The 25784-nt window shown below is 38.7% G+C and overlaps 1 protein-coding gene across 7 annotated transcripts in view; it reads left to right on the top strand.

The window, feature by feature from the left end:
• The window catches only part of RERG (RAS like estrogen regulated growth inhibitor), a 106404-nt gene that overhangs the window by 45605 nt on the left and 35015 nt on the right, over nt 1-25784 (top strand). For 3 of the 7 annotated variants that reach the window (XM_033408131.2, XM_033408129.2, XM_033408128.2), the window contains exons 2-4: nt 16775-16902; nt 17439-17528; nt 19483-19517. The exons of 2 other annotated variants lie outside the window; for them this stretch is intronic. In XM_033408131.2, coding sequence (XP_033264022.1) covers nt 16850-16902; nt 17439-17528; nt 19483-19517 — 178 coding nt within the window. In that variant the 5' untranslated portion in view covers nt 16775-16849. The remainder of the gene's footprint in view (nt 1-16774; nt 16903-17438; nt 17529-19482; nt 19518-25784) is intronic. 2 more of the 7 variants (XM_033408130.2, XM_049693994.1) reach the window with 2 other exon arrangements.

The following is a 25784-nucleotide window of genomic DNA, read 5'->3' as shown; positions in this document are numbered from 1 at the left end:
AGAAAGTACCAAGTAAAATTTTGTGTGTGCTGGTATTTTAAATTGTATCCTTATAATCATGAAAGATGAGTGGACTTTTTTTCTTTCCATTATTTCCTAAAGTATTTATGCATCATAGTAGGCAGTTTGAAAGATGTCAAACTGACTAGCCTTCTGACCATTTTCAAATTGCAGTATACCTAAGTACCTGACCTCCAACAGAGAAAAACTAACTTTTTCAGCATCTATTTTACAATTTTCATTGTTCGGTGTCCTATTTTAAGCTGATATGGATCTGTGCATGTTCGCATACTCAAGCAAGTGCGTACACTGAAAAATAACAGCAATAGAAGCATAATACCTATTATGGGGAGATGGAAAAGCCCTCCTATGTTCTGCAAATGTCTGATGGCATAGGAATATTGTGTTCTGTTCTGGGTACCAGTGATAAGAAACACAATCAAAATAAGGGGAAAGAAAGGAGGATCACTTAGGAGATTTAATATTATTTATAATATGAGGAACTATGTGATATAAAGAAGGGACTGGAAAAAAATATGAAAATTTAGGTTTCTGCCACATGCCATAAATTCATGAACTTTGAACTAAAATGTGTAATCACCTAAATAAATTAGATGAAAACAAAGATCAAGAATCACTTATAATATATGAAAAGTTTCAATCAAATTACATTTCTTTTTAAGAATAAATAATGGTAGGAGACTTCTGGAATGGCTAAATGAGGAGCTCTGTAGATTCACCCTCCCATAAAAGCAATGAAAACACTGGCAAAACCATCAAAATCAACTTTTTAGACCACAGGAAATTAACTGAAATCTTGTAACAATCTGGTAATAGTTTATTTGGGAAAAACTGCTGAACCTCATTAAGAACTATAGGGTTTGTGGCATTTTAACTTGATCTGCTATTGTTACTCTCTTCCCAACTCTGCACAGTAACCTTGAAAACCAGCATCACAACCACATAACTGTGAAAAATGGCAGCCTTGGAGTCAATGGAGGAGCAGTCAGGTTGGGTTTGGAGCTCCACAAAAAGTTCTACCTACAGAGCCTTGTCATCATTTGATTTATCTCACAGCCTGGGGAAAAGCCCACTCAGGGTGCTGTTATTTGATCTGACTCAGAACAGCTGCTGGAGGAAAAACCCTATCCCCAGGGCATTTGTCAAAAAAAATCAGTAGTGATTGTTTAACATTACAGACAAGCAACTAGAGACTTAAAAGGAAGATAAGGGAAATGTGACATCCATAGGGGGTTTTGAAAAGCTCTAACATGTTCCTGGGGATCTAGAAGGTTGTATTCATGTACAAAGTTATATGCATGCCCAGAAAAGATGTGAGAGGGCCTAAACCTCTCATCTCTAGCCAACCTTGAAGCTCTGTGCAAGTAGAAAATGAAGTCTAAGGCAGAATTATAAACTGACTGCCTGGGCATTGAAATCATGTCCCAACACACAGGGAAAGTCTGACAAAAAAGGTTGGAAGACTTATTTTTTCAAGACTTTTAAAGAAATCTCGGACCAATCACTAGCTGATTAATAAGTTAACTGAACAGATACTTCAGCTGTTATATGCTACAGAGAATACAAACTTTGCAAGATTGGTCTGGGAAAGTTACAAAACAAACAAACAGCAACAACAGCAACGACACAAAAATAATAACAACAATGACAACAAAAATACTTTTTTGGGAAGGAGTGATCTAACTTCAGAGTTTCCACATTATATTATTTTAAAAGTCTAGTTTTCAACAAAAAATTATGAGACACACAAAGGAATAAGAAAGTATCATCCAGACACACACAGTCAATAGAAACTGTCCCTGAGTGATCCCAGATCATGGGTTTAATAGACAAAGACTTTAAACCAGCTTTTACAGATATGTTCAAATAACTAAAGGAAATATGTCAAAAGAATTAAAGGAAAGTATGAAAATGATATCTCACCAAATAGAGAACATCAATAAAGAAAGAGAAATTACAAAGAGCCAAATAGAAATTCTGGTTTTAAAGTTACAAGAACTAAAATGAGAAAAATTCGCTAGGAGGACTCAAGAGCAGATTTTAGCTGGCAGAAGAAACAATCAGTGAACTTGAATATAGGTCAGTTGAGATTATCCAGTGTAAGGAACAGGAAGGAAAAAGAAAGAAGAAATATAAATAGAGTCTCAGGGACCTGTGGGACACAATTAAGAATACTAACATACATATAATGGGAATCCCAGAGTAGAAGAGAGAAAGAAGCAGAAATATTATTTAAAGAAATAATGGCCCCCAAACCCCACAAATTTGATTAAAAAAAAAAAATTAGTCTCCACATCCAGGTAGGATACAAACTCCAAGCAGGATAAACTCAAGGAGATCCACTCTATACATATCACAGTCAACATTTCAAAAGGCAAAGACAAAGAGAGAATTCTGAAAGAAGCAAGAGAAAAATTATCCATTGTATATAATGAATCCTCAATAAGAAAAACAACTAACTTTTACTCCAAAGCTATGGAGGCCAAAAGGCAGCGGAAAGACAACCAAAGTGCTGAAAGAAAAAGGCTGTCAACGGAGAAGTCAATATCCAGCAAAACTATGCTTCATAGAGATTAAGACACTTCCCCCCAAAGAAGAAGCTGAGGGAGAAATTGTCTCTAATATATCTGCCTTACAAAACATACTAAAGGAAATCCTTCAGGAAGAATTGAAAAGACACAGGGGAGTACTTGATTCCACGTGAAGAAACAAAGAGCATCAGTAGAGGTAACTGCATAGATAAATATAAAAGGCAACTTACAGGTATGTTTTAGTAAAAGGATCCAGGTTAGAAAGGAAGAAATAAAACAATATCTGTTTGCATATGGCATGATCCTGTATACAGAAAATCCTAAGGAATTCACACACACACACACAAAAATCTACTAGAAGTATTAAATGAGTATATTGAGATCTCAGAATACAAAATCAAGTTACAAAAACGTTATATTTCTATACACTGACAATTAGCAATTCAAAAATGAAATAAAGAAAACAATTCTAGTTAAAATAGCATAAAACGAATAAAACGCCTAGGTATACCTTTCACAAAATAAGTGCCATACTTGTACCCTGAAAACTACAAAATGTTGCTGAAAGAAATTAAAGAATACCGAAGTGGAAAGGTAACCCCTGTTTATATATTGGGAGAATTTCTATTGCTAAGATGGCAAGATGGCAGTACCCCCCAAACTCTTCTTCAGACTCACTGCAGTCCCTATTGAAATTTCATCTGACATTTTTTCTGAAATTCATAAGTTGATCCTAAAATTCACACAGAACTTCAATGGATCCATAATAGCTAAACGATCTTGATAAAGAAGAACAAAATTGGAGATGCACATTCCCTAACTACAAAGCTACAATAATCAAGAAATTGTGCTACTGGCATAAGGATAGAAATATAGATCAATGGAACAGAATTGACAGCCCAGAAATAAACTCATATTTATGACCAATTAATTTTTGACAGAAGTATCGAGAACAATTTAATGGAGAAAGGATAGTCTTTCCAGCAAATGGTTTTGAGACAACTGAACATCCACATGTAGAAGAATGAATTTGGACATGTACCACACCATATAAAATTTCTAACTCAAAATGGATCATAAATCTAAATATAAGAGCTAAAAACATAAATTTTAGAAGAAAAAAGAAAAACTAGGAGTATTTGTGACTTGGGGTTAAGGAGTAGTTTGTTAGATATGACATGTAAACACAAGCTACAAAAGGAGAAAGAGATACATTTGACATCACCAAAATTAAAAACCTTTCATGCATCAAAGGATATTACCAAGAAAGTGAAAAAAACAACTCAGAGCATGAGAAAGTACATTCAAATAAATTATCTGATAAGGGACTTATATCTAGAATTTTATAAAGAAACTTTACACTAAATGATAAAGAAGATGAATAACCCAGTTTAAAAGTGGACAGAGGGTTTGAATAGACATTTCTCCCTGGAAGACATACAATAAACAATAAGCACATGAAGAGATGTTCAACATCATTAGCCATTAAGGAAACGCAAATCAAAACCATAATAAGATGTCACTTTGCACCCACTAGCATGGCTATAATGAAAAACACAGATAGTGATAAATATTGGCAAGGATGTAAAAAAAAAATGGGACTCTCAAACAATGCTGATAGGTATGTAAAATGGTGTAGCCCTTTGGAAAAAAAAATAGCAGTTCCTCAAAATGTTAAACATAGACTTACTATATGACCAAGCAATTCTTCTAGCTATATACCCACCCAATAGAAAGAAAACATATGTCTACGTAGAATCGTGTACATGGATGTTTACAGCAGTATTATTCATAGTAACCCCAAAATGAAAACAACCCAAATATCCTTAAACTGATGAATGAATAAACAAAATGGTATATCTACATAATGGAATAGTTTCAGCAATAAAAAGGAATGGGTACTAATACATGTTATAACATGGAAGAGCCTTGAAAACATTATGTGAAGTGAAAGAAGCCAGGCACAAAAGATCACATATTGTATGATATCATTTATATGAAATTTTTACAATAGGCAAATCTGTAGATACAGAATGATTAATGGTTGTATAGGGCTGGGGGCGGGTGAGGTGGGGTGGAGAGTGACTGCTAATGGGCATGGGTTTTCTTTTCTGGTGATTAAAATATTCTAAAATTAGACTGTGTTGATGGTTGTACAACTCTGTGAATACACTAAAATACATTGAATTGTACACTTTAGACTGGTGAATTTTGTGTTGTGATAATTATAATCTTCTAATAAAGCTATTTTTAAAAAGCTATTATGACAATCTCTAGGTCCATCCATGTCACTGCCAATGACATTATTTTGTTCTTTTTTATGGTTGAGTAATATTCCACTGTATATATGTACCACATCTTCTTTATCCATTCCTCTGTCGATGGACATTTAAGTTGCTTCCATGTCCTGGCTATATATATAAAATAGATAACTAATAAGAATCTACTGTATAGCATAGGGAACTCTACTCAATACTCTGTAATAACCTATATGGGAATAGAATCTAAAAAAGAGTGGATATATGTATATGTATAACTGATTCACTTTGCTGTACAGCAGAAACTAACACAACATTGTAAATCAACTATACTCCAATAAAAATTAATTTTAAAATGCTATTATATAGCTTAAAAATGTAAACAAAAAGTGTTAGGTCTTATACATGTTAAAATACTTCATGAAAATTAGAGTGCTACAAATCATTATTTTATCAATTACTAACATAATTTTTATCGTTAGGATGTTTAACCAATACTCCCATTATTTTAGGTAGGTTGCACTCTTCAAATGTGTTAATATTATTTCCTGTGGAAATACATCACTTACAAAATACTCATTTGTATGAGCTCAAGGAAACAGAATAATTTACAATAATTTTATTGACATTTCAAGACCTTTTCAGGTTAACCTAAAATACATTTCAAAATAATTTAGTAACAATATAAAATTAAAAGAGAGAACAATTGCTTTGTAGGTGTGTCTATTATATATTTACTTTGACTCATCGTCGCTCCTAACCACATTCTTACTAAAGCGTGCTTTCCTGTTTTCATTGTGCTCCTGCCCCACTGAGAACGCCTTATCGATTCCCCTTAGGCTTCTCTGCCTGCCATGCAGGATTTCCCACAGTCTAACTCCAATCCAGAGGCCAGCCTTATCTGCTGTTCTTACATAAACCCTGTAAATCATTCAAATTATCTAGTCTCTGAACTCACCTGGCATTTATTCATCATTTATTTCATTAGTCTTTCAATGAAAACATTTGTTCAATGTCTACCATGTGTCATAACTACTATGATCTCAAGGTCTTGATATGTGGCGAGAAATCAGAAGACCACAAGACAGAGTAAAAAATAACAGTATTAATCAATTCATACACATGCAGCAAGGAGGCCAAACTTCAGCTCCAATCACCAGCTCTGATGACAGCTTCCCAAACAGAGGGATACACACATCCAGAGCAAGACAGTGGCATCACACTGCAGTGATTCTCATAAGTCAGAGACCTGCAAATCTTCATTCATGTTATGCAGTGATAAAGCCAATCAATACATCAGTTAAAGCCTCTGTGTTGGTCAATCAAAGAGAATAATAACCTATGCATATAGTTGAGATTTTCTAAATCTCACTTAAGTTGTCTGCAGAGCTTTAGGCCCCCAGTCAGTCAGATAGGGTTCTACTTCCCCTGGTTGTGAGGGAAGTGATTTCGATTTTTAAAAAGGGATTGTTTAGGATCATTTTCTCTTTGGGGAGCTAAAGTAGTTAGTAGGCAGAGCATATGGGAAAGTTTTGGTACCTCCAGTGAGAGCTGGAAATGTCATTTTGACCCAGAGTGCCTTAACACTGCAGAGTTCTGCAGGCTTCCTTAAAATGCGGCTGCCCATCGTATGCTCTACAAAACACATTCATTCAGAACAAAGGTCTGTGACCAAAAGTTCAACTAGAGTCTAGCCTTCGGATCAACATATTTCACTCAGAGATTGGAATCACTGGCCCCTGCATGTTCGTGAAATGCCCTTAATAGCAGTGATCCTAAAGGCTACAACTCCAGAAAGTGTGACCTGAAAACGTTATGAATATTTCTTTTTAAAAATAGACTATGTTTTAGAGCAGTTTTACGTTCACAGCTAAATTGAATGGAAAGTACGGGGAGTTCCCATATAAACTCCTAAACCCCACCCCCTCTCTGCCTTCCCCAGCTTCAACATCCCACACCAGATTGGTGCCTTTGTAACAATCAGTGAACATACAATGATATATCATTGTCACCCACGTTTACATTAGGGTTCACTCTTTTAATATTTATTTTTAAATGATTTAGAACATTAATTTTATTTAAATAAAGTTGTATTTTTATGTTAAAATGGTCCTAAGTCTTATTATCATTAGAATAGTTGAATTCAGTTATGATTGCCATTTCTGTATATGTATGTCTCACTTTATATTCGATGGGGTTTACAGCAATTAAAAATACAAAACACTTTGCAAGCTGGGTCTTAATATCTGGTCCCCTCAGAATTCCTGAGCTGAGATCTCTGATACACACACACACACACATGCGCGCGCACACACACACACACACACACACATAATTTTAAGTGGATGATGTGTTGGTGTGTGCCCTCCTTGTTCCATTGCTTATGTGGTGTCTGGCTTCTGTTAATGTTCCCACCTCCTACTCTCCATAAGAAGTGTAGATTAATCATTAAAAGAGGAAGTTTAGTACAGACCAGGAATTGCTGTCACATGAATGACTGACTAGAAACTCATAAAAATAAAATTCGGTACACATTTAAGGGGGAGCCCTTTATAGCTAGAAGGAACGCTATAGATCTGTCTTTATAGGTTGGCGCTTATTGAACCTGTCATGAGCTGCAGCCATTTAAACCTCATCACTTCAAGCCTTATAGATTACAGTCTGGGCTTACGGTTCATTTCACTGGCAAACCAGAGGTAACTCCCATTCTCTTGTTTTATTTCCCTGCCTTGGTATCCCTTTGATTTGTAAACTAAATCAAACCGTTTCTTCCCAAAAGTCATTAAAATAATGTTCTTCTCAAACAACGGAGGAAACTTTAGTGTATCAACAGAACACACCCTTTGGTTGGCCATCTGTCTACTTGTCTGTCTGTCCATCCATTATCTATCTATCTATGTATCATCTATCTGCTTATCACATATCTATCTACCTACCTATCTACCTACCTGTTCATTTAGTTATTTAAATTTGGTTTCCCAGAAGAAAAGCAGCTTAGTGATGGAAAGACCATGGATTTTTGAGAGGGCTGGGTTCTGTCCCTTACTTTGTACTTGGGAAGACAATAAGAATCTGCACCTTTGTTTACTCACCTGTAAATTGGGGGAACTAATATTAACTGTACAGGGTTTAAGGGTTAAGAGGGATCACGTATTTGGAAGTGACTTTATTACCCATACCGCAGCAGTGAAATGTTAGCACTGCCGTGGTGGTTGAGTGGGTGTGGAGCTGTCATCCTCTCACATCAGTCTCCAAGAATACATTTGAGAAACCACTCACTTGGAGCAGGAATGCAGCCTGTGAACAGGGACCAGGGCAAACTAACAATCCATCACTGCGAGTACAGGGCACCCATAACATGACACCAAGAAGATGGAAACCTTGCTGTTTTTTAAGGCAAGTTTCCAAAGTGCACTCACTCATGTTATCTCATTCTTATTTTGATCATCAAAACAACCCAGTGAAGTAGTCCAGGCACTGATTATTGGCTCCATTTTACAATGGAAAAAGTCTGGTGAGTCAAGGGCTCCATCGAGGTTCTGGAACCGATGAGCATTAAAGCTGGATGGAGGCTGAGTCTTTAGACTCAGAACAGGAGACGTTCACTGCTGGGTTGCTTGCTTGCTAAGTAGGCAAGCCGACTGAGTGAGGCAGAGGCTGGACTGAGCTTATACTTCATTCTGGTTTGTGGTGGATGATTGAAGCTAGAGGGGACACATCCACATCATTAATATTGAACATGAAAACAACACGTAAATCTCAGGAAATGTAGCCTTTTTAGGAGATCAGGGAATTGTACACATTTTGTTTAGGTGCAGTGTACTATGAAAGCGGAGGCTTGGAGCTCTGTGTGTGACAACAAAAAAGGCTAAGAGCTTAACTGGTTAACTAGATGAGAAGCAATCATAAACCAAACTTGCAAATATAATGAAGGGGGGAAATGAGGTCGAAAATTGACCTTACCTTCTCTCAGGGCATAATTTCTAATTCTTATTCAACTTTCAAAGGACAAATTGTAAATTTGTGTTGCCAGTCTGAAAGGCTTTGTCCTTGATTTGGGTAAAGAACCAATTAAAACATTATTCACTTTTATAGCCCGAGGGGTGTAAAAAGATTAAACAAACAAAAGATACCAGGTGATTTTGTGTCTTTATAAAAATATTAAAACGTGAAGTCTACATGAAAAAAATAATATTATTTGGATGTAATTTATATAACGATATCATCTATCTTAAAAGTTTATATCCATTATCCACCTTTTTTTTTTTTTTTTTTTTTGTGGTACGCGGGCCTCTTACTGTTGTGGCCTCTCCCGTTGCGGAGCACAGGCTCCGGACGCGCAGGCTCAGCGGCCATGGCTCACGGGCCCAGCCGCTCCGCGGCATGTGGGATCTTCCCTGACCAGGGCACGAACCTGCGTCCGCTGCATCGGCAGGCGGACTCTCAACCACTGCACCACCAGGGAAGCCCTATCCACCTTTTTAAAAGCACCTTTTTCTATTCCAGCTGCCATCAGAATCAACTCAAGAGGCTGCTTGTTTCTGAGGCACATTTAAAGGGTTATTTTATAGGTTATTTTATAGCCAGCATATATGCTGGTTATTTTATAGGTTATTTTATAGCCAGCATATATGCTGGCCCCTCCAGAATGTGAATCTCAGCGTGTGGTCCTCAGAACACCAGCGTCAGTATCATCTTGCACATGCAAGTTCTCAGGCCCCACCCTAGACCTACCAAATCAGAAACTTTGAAGTTGGGGTCCCTGAATCTCTATGCTACAAGCCCTCCAGGTGATTCTGAACTTTGAAAACAGCTGCTCCAGAAGAGACAGGCATTGTCTTGGGGGTGGGTTAGGGTTCTTCCAAGGCAGAAGAGGTTAATAACAATACAAATGTCTTTGGAATTATTGCCCAAATTACAAATGATGGGTTTTCATGGATCTAAGTCCTTCTCCACCCTGTACACACAGAAATGAGTGTTCTGAATTATCTCCAGTGCTGTTCATGACTGTACAGCACCATATCCTCTCCCAGTTCTCATAGTGACCTACACCTAGGAGATGGTCAGGGGAGCTTATTATAGTCATGGAGCAGACCATGATCAAGGCACCTCCTTCTATCTCTGAAGATTGACAGGGAGAGATGGAGAGGATATGGTTCTAAGATTAGCAAATTGCAGAGTAATCCTGGGATGTTGGAGAGAGGGCGTTAGCTGATCCCTGAAAGCAAAGTTAATTTTCAGGGAATCTAAAAATGTACCAAGTTGGGAGTGTTATGGTTATTGTTATTTTTTAACCTTCTTGGGTCTCCCCGGTACTAACTTCAGGGCACCATGACCCCAGTTTAGAAAGAAAATATTCTGCTTGTGAAAGCTTGCATAGCAAATCTGGGTAGGGCTGTTATTTAAAGCCTCTCTGGTCACTGCATGCGGCACATGAAGGCACCTTCCACATGGCAACTCTTAGCACCACCCATGACAGCAAAACCATTTGCCTAAGGGCGGGCGGTGCATGGAAGGAGGGAGCCCAGAATCCCACATCATCCATTCTGCGAGGACCCTTAGGGAGATACAGAGTGTATATTTTCTGGAAGTACAGTTTATTATGTTGTTTGAAAATGTTACTCTGAGCAACAGATGTTATTTTTGGAGGCCGAGCAACTTTATTTTAGTGAAAAAAGGTCTTGGCAGAAGTTAAAGATTGTTGGCTAGAAGAAGGGGTTGGTATATGGGCTTCTAATCTAGTCTCTTGAGTGGTACTGGGACAGTTTGCATGCAGAGGCACAGGGCTGTAATTTGCAGTCTTCGAGTGGCTGCTGCCCTGCCATGACTAATGCCACCAGGGCTCAGCAGGGAAGCAAGGAGCCTTCCTCTCATCTTCAGCTCTCCAGTGCCAAAGGGAGAAGAAAAGTGGTTGAGGAGCTGATTGTGTCCTCAAATCCACTGGGGGTTTCGGGACACTTCATTCCCCCTCTTTACTTAGCTCAGAGTCTGCTCTGGTGGAGCAGATTGAGACCTTGATCCTCAGTGCCAAGAAGATGATTTGCTATTTGCTCTTATATTTAAATTTTCAAAGTGGCACCCTGGCTTTATGAAGAGAGCACTTCAACGGAAAACTTCCATCACACCCTTTTCGATTCTCTCCAGGGACAAAATGTCAAGTTTCCCAAGGAAATTTAGTTTTATTTCTATCTTATTCTCATACACCTTTGACTATTTTGTGCTAATTAATCTCTCTCATGGATGGTAAATTACTGAAGGACAGATAGAGCAGGAAAATTCAATTTGACTGCTTAGTGGGCCAGGGGTGATCCAAGTGCAGAGAACTGAATCAAGGCTGTATTGCCCCCAAGGCTGGTAGCCTTTGGATGAAGGCATGGTGCTGCTTGGGAAATTCTGTTATTGACCATATCAAAGAGACCCAACCTGGTGGGTGGGGACACAGAGCCTGGGGACACACTGGTGGTGATCAAGAACATCCCATAGGTGGCTGTACCAAGACACCAGATGATCTGTTCATTTTGGATCAATATCTTCATCCAAATGTAAGGGTTCAGGCCTTACTCACATCCCTTAGAAGAGGGAGTTCATAAGAGCTGCTTATTAACAGGCTTTCAGAGTCTCAGAAAAATGTTTCAGGATCAGAGTAGACTCTTGTGGTGAGCTGGAGGTTGACTTTATAATAGACCAAACACTTTGGTTGTTTAGGGAAACTCTAAAGTTTGGCAAATAGACAATGAGTTTGGAGCTTACTTCAAAAGCACTAAAGAGGAGGATGGACAAATCCAGACCCCATGGCAACAGAGGTCCTAACGGAAAACTTGCTTCACTTAGGATTGGCTCAGAGATCAATGGAACAGGATCTGCTAGAGTCAGACTTCATTAACTCTGCTATGTGTTCTGGTCAACAAACTGAGTAATTTCAGATTCATTTCTGCCCTTTTTCTGCTCTTCTCTGTCTCAAATGAAACCACATTTCCTAGGCTCCCATGTCCTTTGCCTTCCTGGTATGTTTGGCCAGTACGAGGCAATGACAGAAGTTTGAAGGGCTGGAAGGAGGGAAAACCACCATATGTCTCCCTCTTTCTCTGCTCCTCGCTGTGTTTCCTGTAGTATCAACATTTCCTCTTGAGCTCTCATGACCTCAAAAAAGCCCCTCCCTCCATGAGCCCATCTCCCACAAGGCAGTCTCCACTGACTCCAGCCCCTTCTGGAAGTCTTCAAACGCTAGGCCCTCCACTTCCTCCTGCTGTCCCATCACCTCTAGTTGTGGTTATAGCTTTCTGCTGTTGCCTCCCCGTCTCCTGACCGGCTTCTCAGTTCTTCCACTGTTTTGAATAACAATTTCCCTCTATTAAGTGCCTTCAGTTTGAAAGATCTATGGTGGTTTCTGTATTCCTGGCAGGACCCTAGGGTACGCTTCCGCTGAGCAGATGTGGAATTGCATCAGAGACCATATGATTATTAAATTACTCTCTTTCCCCTGTATCAGATTTATGTCCTATCCTCCACTGGAAACATTTCCCCTTTCTAGCCTTATTGTTCACATCCACGTTGAATTTTAGTTCCTTGGGGTCATTGTGTCCTTTTCATCTCAAATCTATATATTCATCTTAAAATTAGCTGGCATTGTTTGAAATACAACCTAGGAAAAATGGCTCAATGAGTCACAAAATAAAATTATAAATGTAAATTCCCATACTTTCTTCCCTACAGCCTGGGTCATCCACTTTTCCAACTATGTTATTCCTTTCTGCTATCTGAATATCAGGCCACCTGGCAAGGGTAATATCTGCTTGAGTTTCTACAGTGCTTCTGGCATTGTTGGCTCACAGCAAAAAGAAAGCACTCATCTCCACCTACATCTGTCATATTTCAACAAAGGGCAGAAATGCCATATCACCATGAAGCTAGAGATCCTCATTAACACAGCCAGGGGCTCAAGAGAAAACGATAACTTGCATTGTTTCAGCAAAGTTTGTCAAAATTCTTAGCAAAAATTTAGGTTTACCATGAATATCATTCTGTGAAGCTACTGCTAATGGTAGAATTTAAATTTTTCATCATACATATGTATATTATAGGACTCCAAGGTCTGGTACATTATAAGGAGTCCTGGGTTCCATTATTCATGGTGCCAGTAATTAGCTGTGTGACCAGAAGCAAGACTTTCATTTCTGGGTTCATTTTCACATTAGTGAAATAAGGTAATTGGACTAGATAATCTCCAAGAGCCCAGAAATATAAAGTTATAACTGTATAGTAAATTTGGCTTTTTTTTTTTTTTTTCAGTGTTCATGCTTTATTTTCCCTCCTTGAGAACAAAAGAGATTGTCATGAGCAAAGAAAGAAAAACTTTTCTCTGCTGGCTTTTCCCACTTCAATACTCCCATCCATATTACCCCTTTTTTCCTTTAATGTGTGATGCATGCTTAATATTATCCTTTTGCCCTAGAAGCAGTGCTAAGTGTGAGAGAAAAGACCAATGGGCTTTTGGTTCTGCATGTTCGGTTTGTGTAGTTAGTATTCATAGACCCAAGCTGTCCCACTCTTCTTAGCTTGGAATATCTTAGCTTTGGTATACTGGAAGACTTGATTCCCCGATTTTTTCCTTTATTCTGATTGACCCACCCATGTTTTATCCTGGTGGCAATGCCTTGTCAGGGTTATGTATGGGCCTTGGTCAATTTTGTGCATAACCAGAGTAGTTAAACATTTCAACTATGAGATTCGGATTCTTTTGCCCTCAAACCTTCCTCTTCCCATTCCCCTGCCATTGTCCTGTGTGAGGACCCCTAAAGTTTCATGAGATTCATTTTGATTAAGATAGTATCTCATCTTTCAAATCTCAGTTTATTCAACACTTCCTCAGGAAAGCTTTTCATTTCTACCCTAGCATGGGTTAGAGCATGCTTCTATGATGCCCTCTACTCTCTTTACCAAGGAGAACAGCTACTGGAGCCAGACTGGTTCTAAATTCTGCCTCTGCCAGGTAATAACCATGTGAAAGTTACTTAAGCTTCACAAGACTTAATTTTTAAGATTCTGAAGTGGGAATAATAACTGCATATACGTCCGTGTTTGGGGGGAGGATTTTTTATGTAAAACACTTAGAACAGTGCCTGGCAATTGGTAAGTGCTCAACAATATGGTTTGCTGTTATTATTATGATTGTTATTGACATTATTGATTGTTTATTTCTCTCATCACCAAACTGTAACTACACGAGTGCAGAGATTGTGTTTCTTCTTGCATGGTCAGAGTCCAAACTCCTAACACCTAATAGGTGCTTGATAAATATCTATTGAATGAATGAATGAATCCCTAAAATCTCTTCTAAAACGCATGTATTTCTAGGAGAATTAATTGAGTACATCAGCCATTCACACTGAGTGAAGGGAATCTGGCTAGTTCCTGAAGAGGCAAGATATAAATGGGAAGAAGGCAGAAAGAAGGCCCAGAGTATGGAGAGCAGGTCTGTGCACTGTACAAGGGGGTTTCAGTAACTAGCTTACCCCTGAGATAAGAGAGTGCTTCAAGGGGAGATAGAGGGGCTCCAAAGAATATACTTGCATTGACTATGAGGTTTTCCTTACAATTGCCCATATATGAAGGTTTTGCTGTGTGATGCGGTGGCATATTTCATACCAGATAGACTGGAACATTCAGTGATGTTTCTACTTGCAAGAAGCATGATTCCTTTAGGCTTTAATGCTTACTGAGCATCTCAAGATGTATTTTTCCAACTCAGTTCTTAAATTTTCATCTCCACTATGCTACCATCCATGTGATGGGGGCAAATGGATTCTTAATTTCCAACACTCAATATAATGTCCTCAAATGTCCTTCAATGAAGTGTGATCATAATTAATATGACTCTTTGTCCATGCCAAGTATTTTATTGTACAGATTTTTTTTTACTATAATAACCTGTGGGATAGGTAAGGTAAGTATTATTATCATACCTGTTTTAGGGATGATGAAATTGTGGTTTAAAGGTTAACAGACATTTCTGAGGTCACACTCCAAATGCTGCATACCTTCTACTGTATGGTTCTTTTATGTTTTCTTTATGGATGGAGGCTTTACAAACTTTTCCAAATATGTGAGCTTTAAAGAGCCATATTTCAGTGGTATCTGCACATCTCTTGCATCTCTTCAGTCCTCATGTGCTGCATTCTAGCTCATGAAGTGGCCTGGGACCAACAAGGCTACTGTGCTCCCCAACAAGGATCACAGTGCTGCAGACTGAGAATTAGTGAAATCCGCACAACCTAACACTATTTCTTTCAGTACAGTATCAAGGAAAGGATTTAAAACAAAAATGACACAAATGTGCTAGTATATATATAGAACACCCCAAAAAACCTGCTCAACTACAGAGAGTATATCCGCCATTGTAATGAAACATATTTGCAGATTTATACAAAGAAAAATAGCTATGAGCATTTTTCTCTCTGTTCGTTTTCCAACATTTAAGGTAATCTCTACTGCTCTCTTCCTTCTTATGTGAACAATGGACTATCACAATTTTCCTTCGTTGTCTAAGGCCTCGGCTAAGTCTCCTAGCCACCAAGTCTCTCTTTTTCCGTTCTCAGGAAGATAAACTTGGTTAGAATTTTTTGTTGTTTGTTTTGGCTTTGGCCTGATTTATTCTTGCCTCCATAAATATAAAATGCCTGAAATCAATAACTGACATAAAGAAACCACAAATCCTGAAAAGCCAAATACATACTTTAAAAAATACATATACATAGTTAAATCAATCATTAATCATTGTTCTCCTTCCTGTAAAAGTAAAATGAATCATCTTTGTGTAAGAACCAAAGATTCATTTCTGTATAGCAAGGCAGCACATTTTTCAAAAGAATGAAATACTATTTTTGTTGTGCTCAACAAATAAATGATGGGGGCCTGTCAAAAGGACACAGGAGCCAGCTTGAAAGGGCACTTGCTGGACAATTGTGGGACAAAATATTGATAGTAATGGATTACAACCTTGAATAAAATAAGAATATATGAGTCTATGTTGATAAAAACAATAACTTACGGTAGAATACCAACCAATAAGTGTAGAAAGAATGACAGATTTAGAAAACTACCACTTGGGAGCCATTGTACTAATTGATTAAGGTAAGAGTCATCCACGGATGCTGAAAGTAATGGGTGAAAGTTTGTTGAGGATCAGGATATTTACATAGTCTTAGAGGATCTCTCACAAATTATTTATTAATTGCAAACAGAAAAATAACAGCTTTACCCTGAAAAATGCCACCTAAATCAAGTGATTAAAGTTGACTTCACCAACGATGGGACAAACCAACAACATGTGTCTTCTGATATGATTTACAGAGAAGGACACACTGTCACTTCTGTTGCATTTCTGCCCCCAAATGCATAAGCTGAATCTAGTCCCAAGGAAATGCTAGACAAATCCAGTTGAGGGACATTTTAGTTTGTCTGTATTCAAAAACTGTATACTCTTCAAGATGCCTTGTACTCGTTGAAAATGTCAAAGGCTTGAAATATATTTTTTTAAAGACTAAAGAAATCTTCCAATTTAAGAGCAAGTAGAGATGTATAATAACTAATTTTAATGTTTGATCCTGGATTAGATACTGGACCAGGAAAAAAAAAGTAAATATAAAGTGCATTATGGGAACAATTGAAGAAATTTGAATAAGGACTGTGGATTAGATAACATTATTGTGTCACTGTTAAATTTTCTGATATTGGTAATTATTTTGTTACATTACAAAATATCCTTATTAAGTATATATATTGAAATACTTAGAGGTAAGGATGCACAATATCTCCAATTTACTCTCTAATGGTAAAGAAAAATGCAGATTATATATATTATATATCATATAAAGAGAAAGAATGATAGAACCAATGGAACAAATTGTAAACAGTGAGTGAATCTCAATAAAGAGTATATGAGAGTTGTTTATTCTGTTTTTGTAGGTTTTTTCTAAGTTTGAAAATATATTCCAAAAAAGTGACCCAAAAAATAGGAAAGCAAAATTTCCCCATCAGCAGATGGCATCATTTGAATTTCACTGTGATAAGAAAGAAAAGCCCAGCTTCCAGAAGTAAGCAGCCTAAGTTCTCATTTCCTAGTCATCAGTTATCTTTGTGTGTTTTGGAGTTAGAGTTCTTTTTTGTGGTTTTGTTTTTACTTTTTGCATCCTTAAGTATAAGGTGGAAGCCAAAAAGAGTAAAAATGGGACAGTCCTGGTAAGTTTAGAGCTACCACTTCAGGGACAGGAAGCAGTTGATCAGTTTTAGTACCATATTTTCATGAAACAGGAATATGGTTGTTTCCCAAGAATGGCCATAAATTATATCCTTCAAGTCAACCCCGGCTAGTGGGAATTCGTATGAAAAATTACTTGCTAGTTCTCAAGCTTCTTGCATGTCCCTGCTGACATTTTGGCAAAGCAAAACTGGGGGTGGCTGGATTGTAAACTATTTCCCCAAATTACAAAATATTTTAGAGCTGATACCAGACCTACACTCTTATCTGCTGACTGCAAATATTTTTAAGCTATTCTGCTATGTCCTGCGCATCTTCCTCAAATGCAATCTAAGTGGCCTCTTTTCTTTTTCCTGCCTTCTTGAACCGAAGAGATCCAGAGGTCAGAATGAAAAACAGCCCATCCGCTAAAGGGAAGACCCTAGAGCAGGTCCAAGAAAAGAAGCTGAAAGGGAAGACAGGGTGAGAGATGTTTATTAATCTATAGCTGGTCCTTCTTTTCTCATTTCACGACAGGCGAGGGATACTTTACGGCAGGCACTGGTTTAATACATTACCGTGCATTTTCTCATGTAATCCCTTAATATTTCTGAGATGGGCACTACTTTTATCTCCATTTGGCAGCTCAGATAACTGAAGTTTAGAGAGTTAAAATCATTTGCCAAATATGAGCGGTGGGGTTGAGATTTGAATGAAATGCTGCCTGACTTCAGAGTCTCATTAGGCTTTAATTATCCTGTTTTATTAACTGTAATGAACACCCTGCTCTACTTGTTCTTCCCCCCCCCCGAGGACACATGGTGCAGTGATAATGTCATCCACTCCTGCAGAATTTGTTGCATATCTTGGTTTAGACAGAAAATACCAAAACTATTATCTGTTTTCTGAACCCAGTGATTTCATTAACATTCCTCCAACCTACAAGCCAATAGTATTTGATCCTCACACTGTTACCTCTCGGTTATACTGCAAGATTTTTTTGGGGCCTCTCACTGTTGTGGCCTCTCCCGTTGCGGAGCACAGGCTCCGGACGCGCAGGCTCCGGACGCGCAGGCTCAGCGGCCATGGCTCACGGGCCCAGCCGCTCCGCGGCATGTGGGATCTTCCCGGACCGGGGCACGAACCCGTGTCCCTTGCATCGGCAGGCGGACTCTCAACCACTGCACCACCAGGGAAGCCCCATACTGCAAGATTTTGAAGTGACTTCTTAATCACCAGAAAGATAGAGATTAACACTTTTTTGAAGTAGGTAATCATAATACAACTGCTCGAAAACTGATGTGGCATTTGTGGTGAACTTCTGTACCAGGATGGGTAAACCTCTACAGCAATGTTTCTAACCTGAGGTCCAGACCCACCAAGCAGTCTTCAGAGGGTCTGTCAACTTGTTTGGGAATACATTTCATCTTCATTTTCACTAACCTTTAAATTTCATTTAAGCAAACTTTATTTAGCCTTGCCTTCCATTAAAATTTTGATACAAAGCACAGTGTTGTTAGCAATACCGGTAACTGTCACCCATAGATACCACAGATATTTTCAGTCATATATATCAGTTGCTGCTGATATTTCAAAATGTCATCTATACTCATAATTTACTTGAAATTATGATAATTCGTAGATAATTATTAATTAAACTCGTGACTAGATCTTATTTAAAATGTTAACAAAGAAGCATGTAATTGCTATATCAAAAATTTGTGTTTTTATATATTTTTAAAACAGTACATCAATATTTTAAAATATTTTAATAGTAGTATTTCAACCTAGGTTTTATTTGTAATTACACTTTTTATGTTATATATTATAAAATATTATTCTGAGAATCGATATACAGGCTATGCCAAAGTGGCCATGGCATGAAAATGGTTAGGAATTCTACTCTGTAGCATGAACCCCTTTATAGCCTGAGTGGGGAATACCCTGGCTTAACAACTGGCTGCTTTCAGAGTCCCCCGGAAAATTGCAGTGACCCCAGGAATGGAGAAAAGCTCTAAATGCTAGAACAAGATGATTGTTAGGTCCTACCAAGCGTGTCCTACCCAGTGCTTCTCCTCCCTTTAGCCCTCACCCCTTCCAGGTTCCAGAAGATTGGGCAGTTATTATTCTGCCCAGCCCCACTGCCTGTACTCCTTCCTACTCAATTTCAATGAAAGCAGCTCTTCCGGCAGCTGCTCCAGTGCGACCCCAGTGCTCTGGGGAGCTGGGCCCGTGTCAGTAGGCCACGGGGGTAGATCAGAGCCAAGACTCTTGTGATCCTCTCCACCCTCATTTTCCTGTGAAAACGCATCCCAGGAGGACTTTGCTGGAGGGTTGATTAACTTAGCCATATATTTACTTTGCTGGAAACTTAAGTTGTCCTTTTATGTGTCATTTTCTCTAATTTCATGTTTTTTCATCTTTTATTTTCCAACAGGCAGATTCTGGTCACACCTACAGAAGTGGCCCCAGGTGTGTGCATATTTTTCTGATAGTTACAATGCATCATAGACCCTTCCTGAAAATGAAGGACGAAAAAACTTAGTGGTGTTTATATATTCTAAATACAATGCCTGCTTCCTTTCCTTTTTGTTTTTTGTTTGTTTTTTCTTTTTTTTTGCTTTATATTTTCTTCATTTAGGTTTCCTTATTTGGTCTCTTTATTTTATTTTATTATTTATTTATTTATGCAGTCTGAATAGGTCTTAGCTGAGTTTCTCATCATAACCGATCATTTTATACATATACTATTCAGTTTCTTTCCCAAGTCTCTATAGAGCAAGGATCAAGACAGTGTGACATCAGTGTCTAAATGCCTAAGCATGTGTAACTTATATTTCAAAAATGGAAAATGTGTGATACTATCATCACATTTAAATTAGCTTCTCCAAGGCTCCTTCATCAAATATTAGGGCAGACCCATTCTGAAGTTTAATATATCTTAAAAACTGTAATGTAAAAATTCTGCTTGCATGCAAGTTTTTAAGTCTTCATCTGACCCAAACAATATCAGAGGTAATGTTCATAAACGTGATTTCTGAGTGTGACTGAGGCAAGTTTTAATCTACATTATTACCCTGTTGGGCAGGGGACCAATGAACTGCCACATTATGGAAGCACCAGAAGACTTCTGGCCATAAGTGGATGTCTATGGTAGCTTCTTGTAGTTTCAGTGTTTTGTTTTGTTTTTTATAAGTTTACTTATTTATGTATTTATTTTTGGCTGTGTTGGGTCTTCGTTGCTTTGCACGGGCTTTCTCTAGTTGTGGAGAATAGGGGATACTCTTTGTTGCAGTGCCCGGGCTTCTCACTGCGGTGGCTTCTCTTGTTGTGGAGCACAGGCTCTAGGCGCGTGGGCTTCAGTAGTTGTAGCTCGCGGGCTCTAGAGCACAGGCTCAGTAGTTGTGGTGCACGGGCTTAGTTGCTCTGTGGCATGTGGGACCTTCCCGGACCAGAGCTCGAACCCGTGTCCCCTGCATTAGCAGGTGGATTCTTAACCACTGTGCCACCAGGGAAGTCCAGTTCCAGTGTTTTTTGCATTCTGCAAAATTTTCACAAATCAGACTACTCTAGCTATTTGGCCAAAGTTTCCTTGAAGAAAATGAAATACAATCAACCCCTGATTCTTTTCTAATTATTGGGGGCCACTGCCTCCTTCATGAGGAATAATAATAAAAATAGAATTTGTTTGGCTTCATAATGCAATATGTGAGTTTTTACAACAGAATCGCCCTCCTAATTGCTTTGCTCTGGCCAGTTCTAAAAGGAACTTGCCTTAGCTGAATGGCGGTGTGACATGATCCAGAACCGGATCAGGTGGTTGAATCTAAGGGCAATCTGAACACAACTTCTGTGCTCTGTTGATGGCCAGGGAGACTCAGTGGTAAATGACAAGCCAAAAGACAGGGCTCAGGAATATATATCTGGATTTGTTTCCAGGGGCTGCCATAACAAAGTACCACAAACTAGGTGGCTCAAACAACAGAACTGTGTTATCTTACAGTTCTGGAGGCAAGTCAAATCAGGGTGTCAGCAGCACAGCTGGTTCCTTCTGAGAGCTGCAGGGGAGAATCTATTCCTGCCTCTCTCCTAGCTTCTGGTAGCTTCAGACATTCCTTGGCTTGCAGACGGTGTTCTCCCTGTGTCTTCACACTGTCTTCCCTCTGTATTTGTCTATCTCCGTGTCCAGATTTCTCCTTTTTATAAGAATGTAGTCATATTGGATGAGGGCCCACCCTAATGATGTCATCTTAACTTGATCATCTGCAAAGACCCTATTTCCAAATAAGGTCATATTCAAGGGCACTGGGGGTTAGGACTTCAATATCAATATCAATTCAACCCATAACAATATCTATCTTGAAAAATCACCAGAGATGATAATTTGTAACTATTAGTAAAATTTATGGGAATCCTATAATTTGCCTTCAGTGAATTTATTTATTCTAGACATCTTATTTAGATGATAGGATGCCAAAAGTAATGCACCATGAATGTTCTTTTTCTGTAAATTATCAATGCTATTCAATTATTCCTACATCTTCCAGGAACTATGGTTCCCTATTGTTTTCTCATAGACCTTGTTGGCATTTTTCTGAATTTCATCACTCTCCCTTCATTTTATAAACACTAGACTCTCCCTCTTTTATACTGGATAAGCAAATGTTTAAAGAGTGAGTAAAGGATCTCTTTTGTAAGTAAAGTACGTGTCTGGGGCCCTGCTACTTGGGAAACTTAATTCAGTTTCATTCATTTGTAATATTCAAAGTCTGTACCACTGCTTCATATATTTCAGAATAGTAACCGTCACATTAGATGGTTAGATACGGTTAGATATGTTCTCTTAGAGTAGCATACGATTGTAATCAAATTTAAAATTAAGCATCCATCACAACTCCCCCCTTTCTTCCTTTCAAGAAAACATAAAGAAACCTGGGCTAAACCTAGGGCTCTGTGGACTTGCTGGAAAAACACTGACCCAGAAAATAAATGTGTAACAAGTCAAATTTTTTCCATTACTTAAGGGAAATTGTGGTGTTAATTTTTTTCTTAATCTCTGGGCTAAGTATAAATCTGTGACTCACCCAAACTACCTCATTCTTAGACCATAAATATTAGGAGTGATGACTTATAAGGAGGTCATGTTGATGTGTGGTGAGTAAATGCTTGTCCACACATATTAATTTAACAAGAAAATAGCACTTTCCTAAGTAGCATAACATAAACAGTAGAGAATTTAATATAAGTGAAAAGCAGTGTTATTTCTGAAGAGTTACTATGACAAAAGAATCCTTTTTTCTCCTCCAAATAGTAATACAATTGTATTAGGCTTTAGTATCTAAGAATATGTGTATAAATCTGGTTCCAATAAAAAAAAGTTCTATTAAATTTCCAATACTATGGGAAAATTAAATTTTAAAAACTATATTTGTTCATTGCAAATTTCTATTCCTAGTACATGGGAAACCACAGGGAGGTGTTCCAGCTGGGTTGGTTTTCTCAATTCAGGTTGTCAGTGTTAAACTTCAACCCTAGGGGGCTTCCCTGGTGGCGCAGTGGTTGAGAGTCTGCCTGCCGGTGCAGGGAGCACGGGTTTGTGCCCCAGGCCAGGAAGATCCCACATGCCGCGGAGCGGTTGGGCCTGTGAGCCACGGCCGCTGAGCCTGCGCGTCCAGAGCCTGTGCTCCGCAGATGGAGAGGCCACAGCAGTGAGAGGCCCGCGTACTGCAAAACAAAACAAAACTTCACCCCTAGGGCACTGCTACATGACTTGAATTTCAGTGACACAAATGGGGTGATGTCATGTGTTCTTTGTCCTTGGAGCAAACCCCTACTTTGTTTCTCTCCCAGAGATGGCTTGCTTCAGAGTCTACTCTGTTAGGGAAAATAAAACACTATAGATAACAGCTTCAGAAAACATGAAAAGCCCACTTATTACAGTAGGTGGGACAGATATATCACTTGGTCTCTGAAGTAGGTGAATTGGTGCATTTAGAAGTTTTCTAAATCAATGTAGACAGCCAGAAATATTAAATGAAAGGCATTAGTTTCCATTAGTAATGAAATTTCTACTTCTGTGACTTTGCTAATGCTGGGTTCTGCTTTCCTTTCTGCCTATTCTAGTAGTACATCCTTCTCTGCTTTCCTCAGATGGCTTTCCAAAATGACCGTGGCCAATTTTCCCATCACTCAACAACAGTAATTAGCAATGCAAAAGAAAATAACACCAACCTTCTAATATTTTTAGTTCCTGGGTTATTTCATGTGCCTCTTGGTTATCTCAGAAGCTATTTCTCTCCAACCTGCAGGCAAGAGGGTGGTCTTGTAGTTAATTTATTATCGTCATGGTGACAAGCTCAGGACTTAGCCCATGGGAAACACTCGACATTTATTGTAAAATGACATGTTTACAATCAAATGATGACGGCAATTTGAGTCATAAGAGTAAAGGTAACCCATAGTCCATCGATTCCTTCACAGGGAGGAAAGACCTCACCTGATTTATGCAGAAAGAGCAAGCAGAATAAAATGGAATTAGGTTGACCTAATCCCATCAGCTTTCTCTGCTTAGAATTGGGGGGTGAGGGAGTTCCCTGGCATCCAGTGGTTAGGACTCCTCCCTTTCACTGCTGAGGGCCCTGAGGGCATGGGTTCAATCCCAGGTTGGGGAACTAAGATCCTGCAAGCCACTCCGTGTGGCCAAAATAAATAAATAAATAAACTTCATACATCTTTATAAAAAAAAAAACACAGTTGGAGGGTGGGAGGGATGGACACTTTTCCTGAGAAATTGTTGTCTTTACCGGTAGTGCCCTCTGGTGGATTAACGTCCTCTTGCGTCACTCAATTCCTGGACACTCTATTTTACCTTTAGCTACCACTTAGCACTCCCCCACCTCAGCAGGAACAGGCTTTTCTTTCAGTGACTTGGGATGTTACAGTCTACTACAAATATTGCTGGTGTGTGGTTTGTAAGAGACACCTAAGGTGAATTCAACTGAAGTGAATACGAGTTGTTACCCTTCCAAGTCTATCAGATGCCAGTGTGGGTGCAATTTAACTGTTGCGTGCAAACCCTTGGCTTGAGTGTGTTTATGTAAACAGTTCAAAGCTGTGGACTGTGTGTCTGGCAAGTTGCTTCCAAGACACAAAGGAGAAATCGGCATGTTTTCCATTTACAAGACATGTGGTTCTTATTGCCTTACAGAGATTGGTCTTTGTTTGTACTTCATTTTATTTTTAAAGTGAGTTTTTCACAGTGAAATAAAGTGTGTTCATTATAGGAAATGTTGAAAAGACAGAGGCAAAAAAATTATCTGGAATTCCACCAAAGCCAAGACGGATTTTAGATGTAGCCTGACAAGGTATCCTGCTTCCCTGGAGTGTATAACCTCAGGGAACAGGCATTAATGGACTGAGGATGAGCATGTCATTAACCTTCTTCGCAGCTGTTTTCTCAATTCATAAAGTGCAATGATAATACGGCATTTGTTTACTTTCATTTTCTGTCTCAAAATAGGTCTGCTAATTGCATAACAATAATAGCAGCTATTTATTTAGTTAGCACAGAATTTCAAAGCCTAACCCGAGAGTCACCATTTGCCTCATGGAGTACAGCAATTTAGCCCAAAGTCAATTTTTCCCTATAGCCTCCCATATCTCTGCCAGGATTTGTTCTTGTAATAGTAATAACTACCATTTATTAGGTGCTTATTACACAAGATAATACAGTGCTTAAGTATGTAGCCCGATTGAATTTTAATTCTGGCTTTTCCCCCTAATAGCTGTGTGATCTTGGATGAGTCTAAAGTCTGTTCTGCAGTTTCCTCCTTTGTCAAGTAAAGGCCCTGCCCCGCAGGGTTTTTAGGAGAAAATTAAGTCCCTAGAACAGATCTGGGTACCTGGGAAGCACTCTGTAATTATTAGATGTCATTATTACTATATTGTGATGATATATTAGACATTATACTACATTCTTCTTTATTCATTATGCCATTGAACGCTCTGTACCTGGGAAGCACTCTGTAATTGTTATGTAACCATAACAATCCTATGATTGTTATAGGCTCAATCCTACTAAGCCTGCGCTCTAGAGCCCGCGAGCCACAACTACTGAAGCCCGCACGCCTAGAGCCCATGCTTGGAAAGTCTTGAATTGTTATGTGATTGTTATGTAACCATAACAATCCTATGAGTTAGATATTCTTGCCCTGTTTCAGACAATGAACATGAAACAGAGAACCTCAGTGACTTGTCCAAATCACATGGCAAGTTACCCCTAGACCTAAATCCTAGCCCAGATCTGACTACCTATAAAGCCTGAGCTTGCCATCTTATTTTCGATGTGGTTGGATGTGGTGGGTTAACTATTACTTTGTTTCTTTAATTTTTATTGAAGTATAAGCTATATATAGAAAAATGCACAAATCATACGTTTAAAGCTGTGCCAATTTTCACCAATGAGATCACCTGGGAAGTCAGCACCGTAACTTTGCCAGACCTTGGAAAGTGCCCTCGTGCTTGCATCCAGTCTCTAATGCCTCCAACAGTCACTGCTAAGTTCATTTCCAGCACATAGGTTGGTTGGCCTGTTTTTAAACATTACATCCATGGAAGTATACAGGACAACCCATTTTATGTCTGACTTCATTCACTTAGTTTTACGTTTGCAAGATTTATCCATGTTACTGTATAGCGTTATAGCCATTGACACATCACAATGTACCCATTCTACTCTTG

Source organism: Orcinus orca, chromosome 11, assembly GCF_937001465.1.
Source record: "Orcinus orca chromosome 11, mOrcOrc1.1, whole genome shotgun sequence".
In the NCBI taxonomy this organism is placed as follows: domain Eukaryota; kingdom Metazoa; phylum Chordata; class Mammalia; order Artiodactyla; family Delphinidae; genus Orcinus; species Orcinus orca.
Note: the sequence above shows the minus strand (reverse complement) of the source record. Positions and strands in the feature narration are given on the sequence as shown.